Source organism: Leptodactylus fuscus, chromosome 1, assembly GCF_031893055.1.
Source record: "Leptodactylus fuscus isolate aLepFus1 chromosome 1, aLepFus1.hap2, whole genome shotgun sequence".
NCBI classification, from domain to species: Eukaryota; Metazoa; Chordata; class Amphibia; order Anura; family Leptodactylidae; genus Leptodactylus; species Leptodactylus fuscus.
In genome coordinates this window covers 210740370-210756600 of record NC_134265.1, presented here as the reverse complement: position 1 = coordinate 210756600, position 16231 = coordinate 210740370, and the positions used below count along the sequence as shown (strand labels likewise).

At 40.6% G+C, this 16231-nt stretch overlaps 1 protein-coding gene across 1 annotated transcript in view; it reads left to right on the top strand.

The window, feature by feature from the left end:
- The window catches only part of UNC13A (unc-13 homolog A), a 210686-nt gene that overhangs the window by 42179 nt on the left and 152276 nt on the right, over positions 1–16231 (top strand). Inside the window, exons 2-5 of the mRNA XM_075282689.1 lie at positions 2761–2790; positions 8736–8835; positions 8920–9037; positions 15288–15411. Coding sequence (XP_075138790.1) covers positions 2761–2790; positions 8736–8835; positions 8920–9037; positions 15288–15411 — 372 coding nt within the window. The remainder of the gene's footprint in view (positions 1–2760; positions 2791–8735; positions 8836–8919; positions 9038–15287; positions 15412–16231) is intronic.

Here is a 16231-nt window from a genome sequence, read left to right as displayed (position 1 = left end):
TCAGCAGGTACATGATACCACACAGACACACACAGCGTTTTAATTCCCAGGACAAATGTTTACGGAGTAAAGCATTGACGAGAGACATGGGCAAATATGCAACAAGGTATAAACAGAAAAGAAATACAATATAACAAAAAGATACATTACAAAGAAATAGTCACTTCACACAATGGGACTGATGGCCCTGCTTCCAAGAGCTTACAATCTATTGGGTAGAGGGGGTGACACAAGAGGTAGCATTGCATATACAATGGTCAAACAATTTTGTAATAGAGGTTACTGTCGTTACACAAACATAAAACTGTATGAGCCATCACCAGTCGTGTCCTTCAACGTTCAGATGGTGCCTGGACGTATAAAGTTAGTCTGAAATGGCATCATATCATGTGGGGTAATGTGGGAGTGGGAACAGAGAAGGGTTCATTTAGGCATTCTAATCACGGTAAAAAAAATATACAGTGCATGTGTTCATATAAATACAAAACACTTAGTCAAAAGACAGAACCACCACTTGTAAAATACTCAAATTTATTAAAGATAATGATAAAATACGAATTTTCCTAAACATAACATACAAACACATTAGAGAAAAGGGGAATACAGTGCTATCTATTTTTAAAAAACAAACAAACAAAAAAAACATAAAGTAAAGGTACATAGTATCACTTATAGAAGTAAGGAAAATGTTTGTCTTTCTACTGTGTTAGCCAGTGGGTAGGAAATATTAAAAAAACAAAAATCTTGAGAGTCTTCAGTAGTTGATACCTTTTTTTAATGGCTAACTAATAATGATGGTAGATTACAACGTTTCGAAGCTCTCGGCTTCTTCTTCAGGTATATCTAAAAACAATTTCTGAAGGCTGCATATTTATGTACAAAAGGGATACATAGGAATAAAATTCTAGGAGGTAGGGTAGAACAAGGTTATTGGTTATACAACTAAACAATTCATCAGTTTGTAATGTTCTTATCAGTTCACAGAGTGTCTTTATGGCTGGCTGTCTAAGTTCAGTGATTTCTGTAGGGAAGAGTTTAATGGTTTATCCTGCCTAATATATATAAAAAGATTGTTATACTTGTGGATGTAGGATGTGCATTTTTTATGTCACTTTTGGGACCCCAGTGACACTTATCTCCTGTCCTGTCAATAGGAAATAAGTGTCCATAATGAGACAATTCCTTTAAAATGAGTAGAAATATCCACTGCTCCATGAGATAAAGTATGCCTTATTCTGTGACTAATACAACATTCACACTTGCGCCACTGACTGCCCTTTCATGGCGGATGTTACTAGTACGGCGGATGTTGGGTGTTTAAACATGGCGGCCTTATGGGAGCCGGGTGGCTGCCATAGCCACCGGGTGTCTGCTGTTTTATGTGCGGGCACTGATCACAGGCATTATCCCCTCTGGTGCCTCAGCCAAAGCTGACCGAGGTGCCATTTACCCTGGGATCCCATTGTCATGACAGCCTGTCATTCAATGTATTCTATTGCAGGCTACTCTATGTAGCCTGCAATAGAATTGCTGTTTTTTTTTTTTTGCAAAGCACTGCAATACATTAGCAATGTAATGCACTGGATTAGTGATTAGACCCCTGGAGTTCAAGACTCCTAGGGGGTCGATAAATGCATTAAAAAAAGTAAAAAAAAAAAAAAAAGTTAATTTTTTTTTTATAAAAGTTCAAATTACCCCTATTTCCTTAGAGCACTTATAAAAGTACTGAAATACTGTGAAACACATACACATTAGGTATCCCTGTGTCAGAAAACGCCCGATCTACAAATCTATAAAAATATTTTTCCCATATAGTAAACACCGTAGCAGGAAAATAAATCAAAAGTGCCAAACTGACTTTTTTTTCACTGTTTTGCCTCTGGTAAAAATTTGACTAAAAAATGATCAAAACAATAGCAATTCCCCAAAATGGTAGAACTTTAGAGTACACCTGGCACTACAAAAAAAAAAAAACCACCCTATGCATCTCCATACACGGAAGTATAAAAAAAGTTACATGTATTAGAATATTGGATTTTTGTTTTTTGCAAAGTTTTTGATTTTTCTTAAAGGGTTAAAATTTAAATAAAACCATATAAATTTGATATCCCTGGAATTGTAACGAAATATAGAATACAATGTCATTTTGGCTTCACAGTGAACACCTCAAAAATGAAGCCCGTAAGAAAATCCCACAAATGCACTTTTTTTCTTCAAATCCATCCGATTCAGATTTTTTTTTTTTCCCCCAACTTTTCAGTACATTGTACAGAATAATTAATGATAGCGTCATAAAGAAAAATTTGACCGGTAAAGATTAAGACCTCACATGGCTCTGAAAGTGGAAAAATAAAAAAGTTATGGGGTTTTGAGGAGGGGAGAGTAAAAAACAAAAATCGAAATATTTCTATGACAGGAAGGCGTTAAAAATCCATTCCTTTCAATGGTCCGACTGTATGTTCGACTTTGTGTCCATGCAAAAAAAAAAAAAAATTGCATACTGACACCGGCGTTTTGCTTTAAAAACCCATTGAAATGAATGGGTTTTTAAACTGACCGCAGGCAAGCCGTCCCAATGCAGTTTTTCTGGGGATTTAAGTAGAAACACAAAGGGCGGACAGCAGCACAACTGTGAATGCCACATAACCTGCAGATGGCAGAATATTAGAGCCTGAATTTTTATTTTAGATTATCATATTACTATATTTTTGTCTTGTTTAATATATTATATCTGATTTGCATTTTCTCTTTTCTTTATAGTGAAGAAGGCCAAGTTTGACGGGCCTCAAGGTAAGAAATACACATAAACTATAAATGACTATGTGCCTGGCTTGATCTCTATAGGTTGAAGCCCCATGTGGCGGAAAAGCTGCTTCTTTTTGTTGCAAATTTTGCTCCATTTTTTTGTGCTACAAAAGGAATGGAAAATATATAGGAAGTACTTATACTTCTATCTTCTGCTCAATCCATTCCTGACTTTGGCTCAAAATCTGTAACAAAAAAAGCTGCATTTCCACAACATGGGGCTTCAGCCTAAGACAATACACTCAAAAAGGGGCAAAGCATGTGAGACTAAGGGAGCCTTCACACGGAGTAAACGCTCCGCTCATTCTGATCATAAAACTTGTTCAGAGTGAGCGGCGTTAAAACAGATCCCATTGATCTCTATGGGTGCCGGCATCCCCATTGAAATCAATGGGAGGCTTTTTTACCTATTACTTTCAATGTCATACGTGTGTATTCTGCTTGTGGTTTGTCATTCTCCCAGCTTTATTGTCCCTGAAAAATTGTTGGTATTTATTCGTGATTTGATATGATTTGTAAACTTCTCAATGTAGAATGTACTTTGTAGATCTTTCTACTTTTACCCCTAGTTCACACCATATGCTGCTTTCCATCAATGATGCAGCATTGCAGCGTTTGAGTATACAGCTTTCCCTAATATACTGTATACACCATATTGCTCTACATTAGTGGAATGGTTTATTTGTGATCCGGAACCATCTACAGGCTGTTGCGATCTATTCTGTACATCATACTTGCCTTACGATCATCTTCTCTCGCTGGGATAAAGTGCCGGAATCCTCTAGCGGCGCTTCGACGATACCCACCCATGACATACCCTCTTCATGACGTTGCGATGGACTATTGACGGTATCTGATTGGGCGATACTTCTTAGGGGGCGGGGCTTCGCTCGGAGTCTATATATGAGCGAGGCCTGCTGAACATAGTGTCGGCCTCCATGAAGTACTGGGACCTACCATCTGGGTCCTGGGAACTGCGGTTTTGACTACACACCGCTATTGTCTTTAGGGTGTAGTCAGCTTTATACACACAAAAAAAGAGACCAAAGAAAATCATATAGAAATTGCAGAAATATATTTCTTAAATATCTAAGGAACAATAAAAAAAACACATAAGACAATGGAGGACAACAAAGGAGGGTTCACCTAGATGTTTGGCGGAAAAATACCGCAATCCTCCCACCAATGGCTAGCTGGAGGTCACCCATGAATATGTAAAAAGTGCACATTCACATAGACGATAAGAATACTATGATATATATATACTGTCCAAAAAGATATGATGTCTAAATACATATATTAAACAGAGTAACATGCATATGCTAAACAAAATAGTGGCTGATCCAAATAGCTAATGATTATTTCAAGGGTACTACATAGACACCATTGAACAAGTATTTGCATCATAAGATCAAACCACAGTTAGTATCCAGTACATACCAATAGACATTCTGGCAGTTGTGGGTTACACCATTCAAGGGATAGCTACCAGGACGCCACAGTGGGACAAAAACCAAATGCCCGACGTGCGTTTAGCCCTAGCATGGCTTCGTCTGATGAAGCCACGCTAGGGCGAAACACGCGTTGGGTATTCGGCCAAACAATGCTGGTTCTGCAGGACAAGTAAGGGCCGGTTGACATTAGCGCTTGCCTCCCGTCCGGAAGGAGTCCGCAGGAGGACCCCCCCCCCTTGAATGGAATATCAGTGCAACTGAAAGAGCTGGACAGTTAAGCACACGGACACCATAGTATATAATGGGCTCCGTGTGCTTGCCACGCACTGCCCATACGAGTGATTCATGCGGGCAGTGCGCGGCAAGCACATGGAGCCCATTATACAGTATGCTATGGGGTCCGTGTGCTTAACGGTCCAGCGCTTGCAGTTACACTGATATTCCGTTCGGGGGGGAAGGGGTCCTCCTGCGGACTCCTTCCGGAGTCGATATTCGATTCGAGTAGACCCTCAATATTCGACCATTCGACCGAATATCAAATCCCATTGTAGTCTATGGGAAAAAAAATGCTCTTTTAGGGGAAACCACAATTCGACTAAAGCGAGTCACCAAGTCCACAATGACACCCCAGGAAATGATGCCAACACCTCTGGAATGCAACTGGGACAGCAGGGGAAGCATGCCTGGGTGCATCTAACACGCCCAAGTCCTAGTATTACCCCAATATCACAGCTGATCAACTAGACACTTTACAAACTCAATAGAATCTCTATGAAAGTGGAAAAATACTTGGAAACCTTCTTTCCTCTTCATTAGTATGGACAGAAACACAATTTTTAAGATAAAGAAACATTAGCATACACCCCTTTAAATCACATTGCCCATGACAACCACAGATGCCATAGGCAATGGCAGTGTGATTTGGTGAGAACTCCAAAAATTACTTTTCTGGCCCTTCAAATGAGCCCTTCCAAATTAAGCTAGAGGCTCTTAAGCTGAGTCATACAAAAATTTACTTTCTCAGGCCCTTGGGGTGAACCCTCCCAAACTTCACTTCAGGACCTTGGGGTGAGTTGAGCCTTGTACCAGCAGAGTCTTAGGTTCTTGAAGTCAGCTGAGCCTTGCACCAGCAGAGTATTACGCCCTTGAAGTAAGTTGAGCCTTCTAGCAGCAGAGTTAGATTTTGGCCCTTTGGGTGAATTGAGCCTTTTACCAGCAGTGTTTTTAGCCCTTTGAGTGCGTTGAGCAGTGTTTTTGGCCCTTGGGTTGAGTTGAGCCTTGTACCAGTAGTGTTTTTGGCCCTTAGGGTGAGTTGAACCTTGCACCCAGCAGTGTTTTAGTTTTTGGCCCTTTGGTTGAGTTTAGCCTTGCATCAGCAGTGTTTTAGTTTTTGGCCCTTGGGGTGAGTTGAGCCTTGTACCAGCAGTGTTTTTGGCCCTTTGGGTGAGTTGAGCCTTGTACCAGCAATGTTTTTGGCCCTTGGGGTGAGTTGAGACTTTTAACAGCAGAGTTTTAGTTATTTGCCCTTTGGTGAATTGAGCCTTTAAACAGCAGCGTTTTAGTTTTTGGCCCTTGGGGTGAGCCCTAAAAAAAATATTTTTCAGGCCCTTGGGGTGAGCCCTAAAGCATTATTTGTAAGGCCCTTGTTGTGAGCGTTAATGGGGTTATTTTAATTATTTTTTTTTTTTTTAACAGTGATGGTGGTTGTGTTGGAGGAGGAGGAGGAGGATGAAAAGGAACTTGTGAGTTGGCACAGAAACATGGAACGGTGTCTCATCATTAGTACTGTTGACGGGACATGCTGGTTGCGGGTCCACAGGCACTACATTGCCAGGAGAGGCAGACTGTTGTGCTACTACATGCCTGGAGGTAGCGGCTGACTGACTGCTGCAACTCAACTGCTGCTGTAGCTCAACTGTAGCCTGGATCCCCAGCTGGATTTCCACGTCCCCATTCTTGTCCCTGTCCCTTTGTGCTAATGACGAGGGGCACTGCTGGCTTCCCCTCTCCAGTAGCCATTGGATCCGAGTAGTTTGACTGTGGCTTGGATCCCCAGCTGGATTTCCACGTCCCTGTCCTCGTCCCCGTCCCTTTCTGCTACTCTGACGCGTTTTCAGATGTGTACAGGTGATGGCAGTATGAAGCTTTCTTCTCACCCCTATGGGACAGGTATACAGTCCTATGAAAAAGTTTGGGCACCCCTATTAATCTTAATCATTTTTAGTTCTAAATATTTTGGTGTTTGCAGCAGCCATTTCAGTTTGATATATCTAATAACTGATGGACACAGTAATATTTCAGGATTGAAATGAGGTTTATTGTACTAACAGAAAATGTGCAATATGCATTAAACCAAAATTTGACCGGTGCAAAAGTATGGGCACCTCAACAGAAAAGTGACATTAATACTTAGTAGATCCTCCTTTTGCAAAGATAACAGCCTCTAGTCGCTTCCTGTAGCTTTTAATCAGTTCCTGGATCCTGGATGAAGGTATTTTGGACCATTCCTCTTTACAAAACAATTCAAGTTCAGTTAAGTTTGATGGTCGCCGAGCATGGACAGCCCGCTCTCAAATCATCCCACAGATGTTCAATGATATTCAGGTCTGGGGACTGGGATGGCCATTCCAGAACATTGTAATTGTTCCTCTGCATGAATGCCTGAGTCGATTGGAGCGGTGTTTTGGATCATTGTGTTGCTGAAATATCCATCCCTGGCGTAACTTCAACTTCGTCACTGATTCTTGAACATTATTCTCAAGAATCTGCTGATACTGAGTGGAATCCCTGCGACCCTCAACTTTAACAAGATTCCCAGTGCCGGCATTGGCCACACAGCCCCAAGGCATTATGGAACCTCCACCAAATTTTACAGTGGGTAGCAAGTGTTTTTCTTGGAATGCTGTTTTTTTTGGACGCCACGCATAACGCCTTTTTGTATGACCAAACAACTCAATCTTTGTTTCATCAGTCCACAGGACCTTCTTCCAAAATGAAGTTGGCTTCTCCAAATGTGCTTTTGCATACCTCAGGCGACTCTGTGGCGTATGTGCAGAAACGGCTTCTTTCTCATCACTCTCCCATACAGCTTCTCCTTGTGCAAAGTGCGCTGTATAGTTGACCGATGCACAGTGACACCATCTGCAGCAAGATGATGCTGCAGCTCTTTGGAGGTGGTCTGTGGATTGTCCTTGACTGTTCTCACCATTCTTCTTCTCTGCCTTTCTGATATTTTTCTTGGCCTGCCACTTCTGGGCTTAACAAGAACTGTCCCTGTGGTCTTCCATTTCCTTACTATGTTCCTCACAGTGGAAACTGACAGGTTAAATCTCTGAGACAACTTTTTGTATCCTTCCCCTGAACAACTATGTTGAACAATCTTTGTTTTCAGATCATTTGAGAGTGGGCTGTCCATGCTCGGCGACCATCAAACTTAACTGAACTTGAATTGTTTTGTAAAGAGGAATGGTCCAAAATACCTTCATCCAGGATCCAGGAACTGATTAAAAGCTACAGGAAGCGACTAGAGGCTGTTATCTTTGCAAAAGGAGGATCTACTAAATATTAATGTCACTTTTCTGTTGAGGTGCCCATACTTTTGCACCGGTCAAATTTTGGGTTAATGCATATTGCACATTTTCTGTTAGTACAATAAACCTCATTTCAATCCTGAAATATTACTGTGTCCATCAGTTATTAGATATATCAAAATGAAATGGCTGTTGCAAACACCAAAATATTTAGAACTAAAAATGATTAAGATTAATAGGGGTGCCCAAACTTTTTCATAGGACTGTATAGTGCATACCACTTGTAATCAATTTGAGCCCTAAAAAGGACTTTTGTGAAGTTTTGGCAGGTTGAGTGTATATACGGTTCAGTATATACACTCTTCCTGCAGTTTAGCTCTGAAAAGAGCTGTTTGTTTTCAGTTTTCCTGCCTAGCAGAAGCTAATCACTATCTGACCCTCAGCAGTAAGTCTCTCCCTGTCTCACCAAACTGCATCTGACACGAACATGGCTGCCACTATTCTTATAAATCGGAGGTCACCTGATTTCGCCAGCCAATGGCTTTTTCCTATTTTTTTTTCGATGCCTACATTTTCCTGCTTCCTGTGCCACCTTCCCTGCACAGTTATTGGTGAAAAAAAAGCACCAGGGAAGGTGGGAGGGGATACAAATTTTTACTCTAGTTTACCACGTGGTATTCGATCAGAATCGAATATGTCGAATATCGTAATATTCGATCGAATACCTACTCAATCGATCGGTATTCGCTTATCTCTAATTATAACCAACAACCAGTCTGACCTCTGGGATCCCAGTGATCCTGAGAATGAAGAGACTGAGTTCCCTCTAGCTTTTTCACTTCACTCCTGCACTCCTCTCTGCCTTCTGTGCACAAAACACTGTTCAATTCAACTGATTCCATTATACTTGCAAGTTTACAACTGCTGTATGTTTGTGTTTTGACAGAAAAGTTTAATGCCTATGTAACACTTAAAGTACAAAATGTGAAAAGCACAACAATTGCAGTGAGAGGGAACCTTCCCTGCTGGGAGCAAGACTTCATGTTGTGAGTATAAAGTACAGAGAAATGTTCCATGTAAAAATTAAACTTACAGATGTCATGACCTCAGACTATGTTGTTTGCTTTTAGTGAGATTAACCGGCTGGATCTTGGCCTAACAGTAGAAGTCTGGAACAAAGGACTGATTTGGGACACCATGGTGGGGACTGTATGGATCCCACTAAGAACCATCAGACAATCTAATGAGGTATGTTTTCATTAAAAAAGCAGACAGCTATACAAGAGGTTAAAGAGGTTGTCCAGGCAAAAATGAACAATACTTTGAACATTTAAATCAGCTGGGGGTAGTGAATTTCTATTTTTTTTTTTTTAAATGCATACTCCCCTATCGCAGTTGCTTCGGTGTGCTTCCCGCACGTCCCGGGTCCGTCTGTTCCAGCGGTGTCTCTTTGGCTTTCTACTGAAGCTACAGTCAGCGGCCTCAGCAGCCCTCAGGAAGTGGACCTGTGATATCAGAGGTAGTGACATTGCAGGTACTTCGCTGACCGCTGAGGCCAATCAGCAGCTTCAATGGAGCTCTGTAAGATGCCGCCGGAGCAATAGAACCAGGACAATATAGAACAATAGAGTTTGTTTTTTTCACTGTCCCCAGATTATTTAAACGTTAAAAGGATTGTCCATTTTTGCCTGGACAACCCCTTTAAACATTTCAAAGGGAATACAGATGTATAGAAGATTTCTGAGCTTTTGATGTCTAGTTCATTGTGTTTTTGAAAACCCTGCATTTTCTGCTGCATTTGGGGGGGTTTTCACAGCGTGGGAATGGGAGCAAATAAAATCTCATTCACTTTGCTGCAAAAACACAGCAATTTTCACACTGCATTTCCACTGCAGCCAAAAACAGCTTTTCCTCAATGTGGGGCCCCACATTGTGGAAACACAGCTTTTTTTGTTGCAGATTTTGCTGTGTTTTTTTGAGCCAAAGCCAAGAGTGGCTACAAAAGGAATTGGAAATATATAGGCAGCACTTATTCTTCAACCTTTTGCTCAATCCACTCCTGGCTTTGGCTCAATATACCCCAACAAAATCTGCAACAAAAAAGCTGCGTTTCCGCAAAGTGGGGGCTTAGCCTCAAGGTAACTAAACGTTCAAACAAACTTTGATTTTCTGAGAGCATTTGTATCCATAATAAATTATGTAATTTATTTTATTAACAAATTTTGTCTCTTTCTGTAAAAACTTCTTCTTTTATCTTTACACTGTATCCTGATTCTCACTTTGTATGGTGTGATGAATAAAATAAGGACATGGGGTGTTAAATATTCTGTAATTTCGGAAGTCTCCTGGCTGGCTCGCCACTGTTAAATATCTTGTATTTACCGGTGAGACTTGTATCCACTGTTAAATATCCTTGAAATTGTGGGATAGACTTGTGTCACATGTTGTAGGCCTTATCCACGATAGGAGGAGTCAGCTTGTTATAAATCAATGTAAGGGTTTATTAATATCTTGAAGGAAAACACAGGAACAGGGAAAGTGTCCAAATAACAAATATATCAGTCAATGTCAATAGCTTACATCTTCAGAGAAGTTAAATCATCTGGATATCTTGTAGTTACAGCTTGGTTCATGCTTGTCATCTGGTTGGTGGACTTGGGCTGGTTACGACGTCCATGGATGTCCATCTGCCTGGACCACCCACCCTGGTCTTCCCAAAGGCAGACCTCCTGGTCTTCCCCTGGTCTTCCCAAAGGCAGACCTCCTGGTCTTCCCCTGGTCTTCCCAAAGACAGACCTCCTGGTCTTCCCTTGGTCTTCCCAAAGACAGACCCAGACATGTGTATTTCTTACTCCTTTATATTCATGAGAGGGGGTGTTACCTTCCATCTTGTAGCTATGTAAGGAGATTTCTAAAATGGTGTACTCTAACCGCACCCATGTTCCCAGAATATAAGACTATGATGTCAGTAGAGTGTTAACCCCATGTCTGCTAGAGAATATTGTAACTATATAATAATTAACATGGGGGTCACTTCAATCTCTGATATTAATCTTAGAAATATGCCTCTGGTGTCATATGAAAACAGGGATTCTCACCTTTCGTTTTGTTGTTTCAAGACATATCACTAGTTGAAAACACATAAACACATTCTGACAATTTGGGATATTTAGGTGTAAACTGAATTTTATTGAAATTTTCAAAATAAAGAAACAGAATCACAGAACATTACAAAACAGCAAGATGAAAACGAACCAAAAGTAAATGCAATAACAGGAAAACAGCAAAACAGTGCCCAGAATGGGCTAAGCAAGAGGTGCATGCGCCAGCAGTACACAAATCCAAACAATTCAAAAGGAGCATCTACAGACACAGCACGGCCCCAAGAGTGAGACCAGCACAACACAGAACCAAGGGAGGACAAAACACCACAAGGACAAGAAACAAGAGGAAAAGTGGAAAACAACAGCTAACATAGCAGTGAAAAATAGGGGAATAAAGGAAAAGAAAAGGGGGACGAAAAACGCCCAAGGACTCCAAAAGGGGAACCACCTGAAAAAAGGTTAAGAGAAAAGGGAAGAGAACTCAGTCGAATCTTGGAACACAATCCACGGCCGCCAGAGGGTCTCAAATTTAGACGAATCCACAAGGTCCTCAATTTGGGATATTTAACTGCAACTTTATTGTTATGTGAAAGATGAGAATCTCTTCCAAAATCATGTGTCTATATTTTGTAATGACCAAGATATAAATGTTTGGAGTGACCTCCCTTGGGGACACTTCACACGGAGTTTACACTTGCTCATTCTGAACCTAAAACTCGTTCAGAGTGAGCGGCGTAAAAAACAGATTCCATTGACTTCTATGGGTGCCAGCATACGCACGCTACCCATTGAAATCAATGGGAGGCTTTTTTACCTATTGCTTTCAATGTAATACGCGTGTATCACAGTATCACATTCAGAATGAGTGAACGTAAACTCCGTGTGAACTTATTTCCTCTGCATTACACATATAAGCTCATGCACTGTACACAGTGAGAAGCAGGGGATAGCTCTCAGTAGAGAAGCAAGGGAAGAAATAAAGGAATGCAGGAATTCAAAGAAAGATGACAAAATTTGTTACAAATTATTATTATTATTATTGTTAATGGCACAAATACTTCCAAAAAAATCAAAATTTGTTCTAAAGTTTAGTAATGCTTTAGGATGGACATAGTGGGACTGATTTATTATTATCGTATGTCTAAGGAACAGTATTTTTGCCTATAGAAACCAATGACAGCACATCTTTCATTTTGTATTTCTCTTTTGAAATAAAAGCTGTTCTGTGATTTGTTACTATGGGCAGCACAGTTTTTCTTTTAGACAGTTTCCTAAATCTCCCCCTAGAAGCATTAATATGTAAGTTAATGGGTTTTATGCAGATCTAAGTTCATTTCAGCACAGTTGAAGGAAGTCAGAAATAAAAAAGGCCAGAAAATAATAATAAAGCCAGTGTACATCTTAGGCTAGGTTCATATCTGCGCTGTTTTGGCTGTCGAGCTCTTTATCATTCTGACCCCCAGCAAATTCAAACGTACCTGCCCCCCAAAAGAGCAGATACCCATGGAAACCAAGCTGGCCGTTCATTGAGTGTGCGCCATTTTTATACTGAAACGGGCAGAGAAAAGCCCTCCATACAGAACTATTCTCTCGGACGATTTCTGGTGGCTTCTGTGGCGGAGTCTCCAATGGAGACTTACTTCAGTGCAGATGTGAACTTCATAGGATGAGAGCAATGGACTTAAATGGATGTACACCATGTTCTGCGTTCCAAATTATTATGCAAATGATATTTTTCTCAGATTTTTCCTAAATGATCGATGCAAATGACATTCATAATAATGTTTAAATCAAATATTATAAATCAAGTTTTATTGGACAAACCTACCAAAGATACAAAAAATGTTTTTCACAAATTAAAAAATTTAAATTTGCTGTACAACAGAGTTTCTAAACCTTTCACGTTAGGTTTGCAACTGCGTTTGGGTTTCCGTTCTTGGGGTCTGCTTGAGGACCCCACCAACGACAATCTAACACGCTTAAAAAAAAAAAAAAGCAGCTACCACAGACCCCTTAGGCTATAATGGTTTCCACCCAAAACATGCAGAGAGGAAGCAAGCAGGACTTTTCTCTCTGCACTTTTTAAGCGGATTTGGGGACAGATACCCCAAACGGAGGCCAGTTGCAGGTGTGAACCTAGCCTTATTGGTTGTAAAGAAGTGAAAATGGTAATTTGTTGAATTTGCAGCATTAAGAGGTCACATTTGCTGAAATCAAAAGCTAGTTTAATCAAAAGCATCTTAACTAGAGATGAGTGAGTACTGTTCGGATCAGCCGATCCGAACAGCACTCTCCATAGAAATTAATAGAAGCACCTGGTACTTCCGCTTTGACGGCGGCCGGCCTCTTAACCCCCCGCGTGCCGGCTACGTCCATTCATTTCTATGCAAGCGTGCTGTTCGGATCGGCTGATCTCACACATCTCTAATCTTAACATGTTAACATAAGAACCTTTCTTTGATATCACCTTTACAATTCTTGCATCCATTAAACTTGTGAGTAAATAAACAAGACTTTTTCAAAATTAGTTTTCATGTATATCTGGTCCCACTGCAACCATTTCTTCTTGTGAGCACTGCTCAGGGGTAGTAAGTTTATGCACAACTGCAAGTCTCTGGAGGATCTTACACCTTGAGGTTTGTGAGACTCCTGGACCATAAGCAGCTTCAAATACCTGATGCTGATTTGTAATGGTATTTTAGCAGCTGCTCTTTTAATCCGATGTATTTGTCAGAAACCTTCCTTATTATGCCTTTAGCCACACAAACCCATCTGTCCTCTGAATCAGCCACAAATCTCTTCACAGTAGGGGCCACACGGTGGCTCAGTGGTTAGCACTGCAGCCTTGCAGCGCTGGAGTCCTGGTGTTCAAATCCTGCCAAGGGCAGAAAACCATCTGCAAGGAGTTTGTATGTTCTCCCCGTGTTTGCATGGATTTCCATCCCATATTCCAAAGACATACTGATAGGGAAAAATGTACATTGTGAGCTCACAATCTACATTTAAAAAAAAAAAAAAAAAAAAAAATCTCTTCACAGTACGATGATCACACTTAAATTTACATGAAACGCTGGCATTATCCGTATAGGTGTAATAGAAGCAGAGAGTCCACAGAGGAAAACTCTGCAAACTCTCTGTGATACATTTCAGCTGCAGTATTTCCTGCAGCACTTTTTAGCTGCGGTTTGCTATGTGGGACCTTAGCCATAATAGTGTTAAATTTATATGACATTTTCATAATAATTTGGAACCGCGTATAGAATGACTGATGCAGCTTTTCCTTCCATTAAAAAAGTAAATAAACAAAAGAAAGGAGGAGGATCTGCATCAGTCATTCTATTATTGTTTAAAGGGGACTGCAGGCACATTACAGTCCTGATAGTCCTATAGAAATGAATGGAGAGATGGTCATCCAAACGCCCTGGAGTTCTATTCACAAGGCGGCATTAAAGGGTTTGGCCACTTTCAGACCAATATTGACAAACAAATGTACAGTAAAAAGATATACAATTTTCCAATATACTTTCTGTATCTATTCCTCCCGGTTTTCTAGATCTCTGTTTGCTGTCATTCATTCTGTTACTTCTAGAGGATAAAACTCTGACCATGTGATTTTACGGTCCATGGTCATGTGATGCGCACACAGGTGCCACTCGTTACAGTCACAGCACAATAATCAGACATCTGCCAAATTTACCAAATTTACCGAATTACCAAATCAGCTGTGCACCTGTGTGCTCATCACATGACCATGTACTGTAAATCACATGACCATGGTCAGAGTTTTATCCTCTAGAAGTCACAGAATAAATGACAGCTAGCTGAAATCTAGAAAACCGGGAGAAATTGATACAGAAAGTATATTGGAAAATTGTATATCTTTTTATTGTACATTTGTTTGTCAATGTTGGTTTGAAAGTGGCCAACCCCTTTAAGGGGACTTTTGGTCCCCCATCCTCCTAATCACTGGGGTGGACCCAGCTATCGGGCCCTCAACGAATGGACAATTATCCCTCGTCCTATGGATAAGGGATAAGCGCCTATAACAGGACAACCCCTTTAAGTCCTTTGCTCTTATTCTATGATAGATGAGAGAAACATTGTAATGAAAGTCATAGCTTTATTTTGTACAATTGATATTGTTCTAGTAAAATATTTTTGGCTGACCTCTATATGTTTGACTAAATGGGTTTTCTTGTCATGGGTCTCTGTGTGCAGAAGATCTTATAAAACATCAAAGACAGTTACTTTAGTTGGAATTAATGCACTGAAAGTTGCATATGCAGCCATTACATGAAGTGCTTTATGTTTCCAGCTACTGATTTGTAACATCCTTCATTTCATTTAATTTTCCTTTCTCCAAATTTAATATGCTAACCTGTAAATGTTTGCAGGAAGGCCCTGGTGAATGGCTAACTCTTGACTCACAAGTTATAATGACAGATAACGAGATCTGTGGAACCAAAGACCCGACCTTCCATCGCATTTTGCTTGACACCCGATTTGAACTTCCATTAGGTATGTAAAAAATCCTGTTTTATTTGTTGCCTTATATCAATTGACAATCTTACTCACTATAGTAATCTGGGGCCTGCCGACTAAAAAGCAGTTTTCCAATCCAGTCAACTCCAGACAATCATATAAATACCCCACTTATTATGGACCTTTGGTTTGTGTCTTGTAGCACAGTCATGCTGCAATAGGAAATGCACCGAAGTGTTGTCACTAGGAATTCCGATTGCGATCGTGAAATTTACTCGATCGTCGATCAGATTCCGAACATTTCCGATCCCGATCGGCGATTGAGTAAATTTCACGATCGCAATCGGAATTCCGATCCCGATCTTTTCCGGCGGGATCGAGGTCAGAGGTTATTTCCCACAATGCTTGGCTACTGGCCAAGCATTGTGGGAAAAGCTATAGTATCAGATGAGCGAGCACGCACCCATAGGAATGAATGGAAGCGGCGTCCATTCATTCCTATGTATTTACCGCAGCCTGCCACTCTTTTGATTTGTTCCTGTTTTACCGTATACTCATCTCTGCTACATCCGAGATGTAGCAGAGCTGTATACTCGACTCTGCTACATCTGATACTGTATACTCAACTTGGCTATATCTGAGATGTAGCAGAGCTGTACAGTCCCTGACAAAAGTTCTGTCGCTTATCCATGTTGTGGAATGAAAAGCTTATAAACTGACTTTATCCATTGGTTTAAGAAATGACTCATATGAAAGCTGAAACCCTCCCAAATGTGTGTGTTATTAAGAAAATAAATTGGCTTCACTGGTGAAATATCATTTAATGAACACAGAAAGATCAGATTTTGGCAAGACA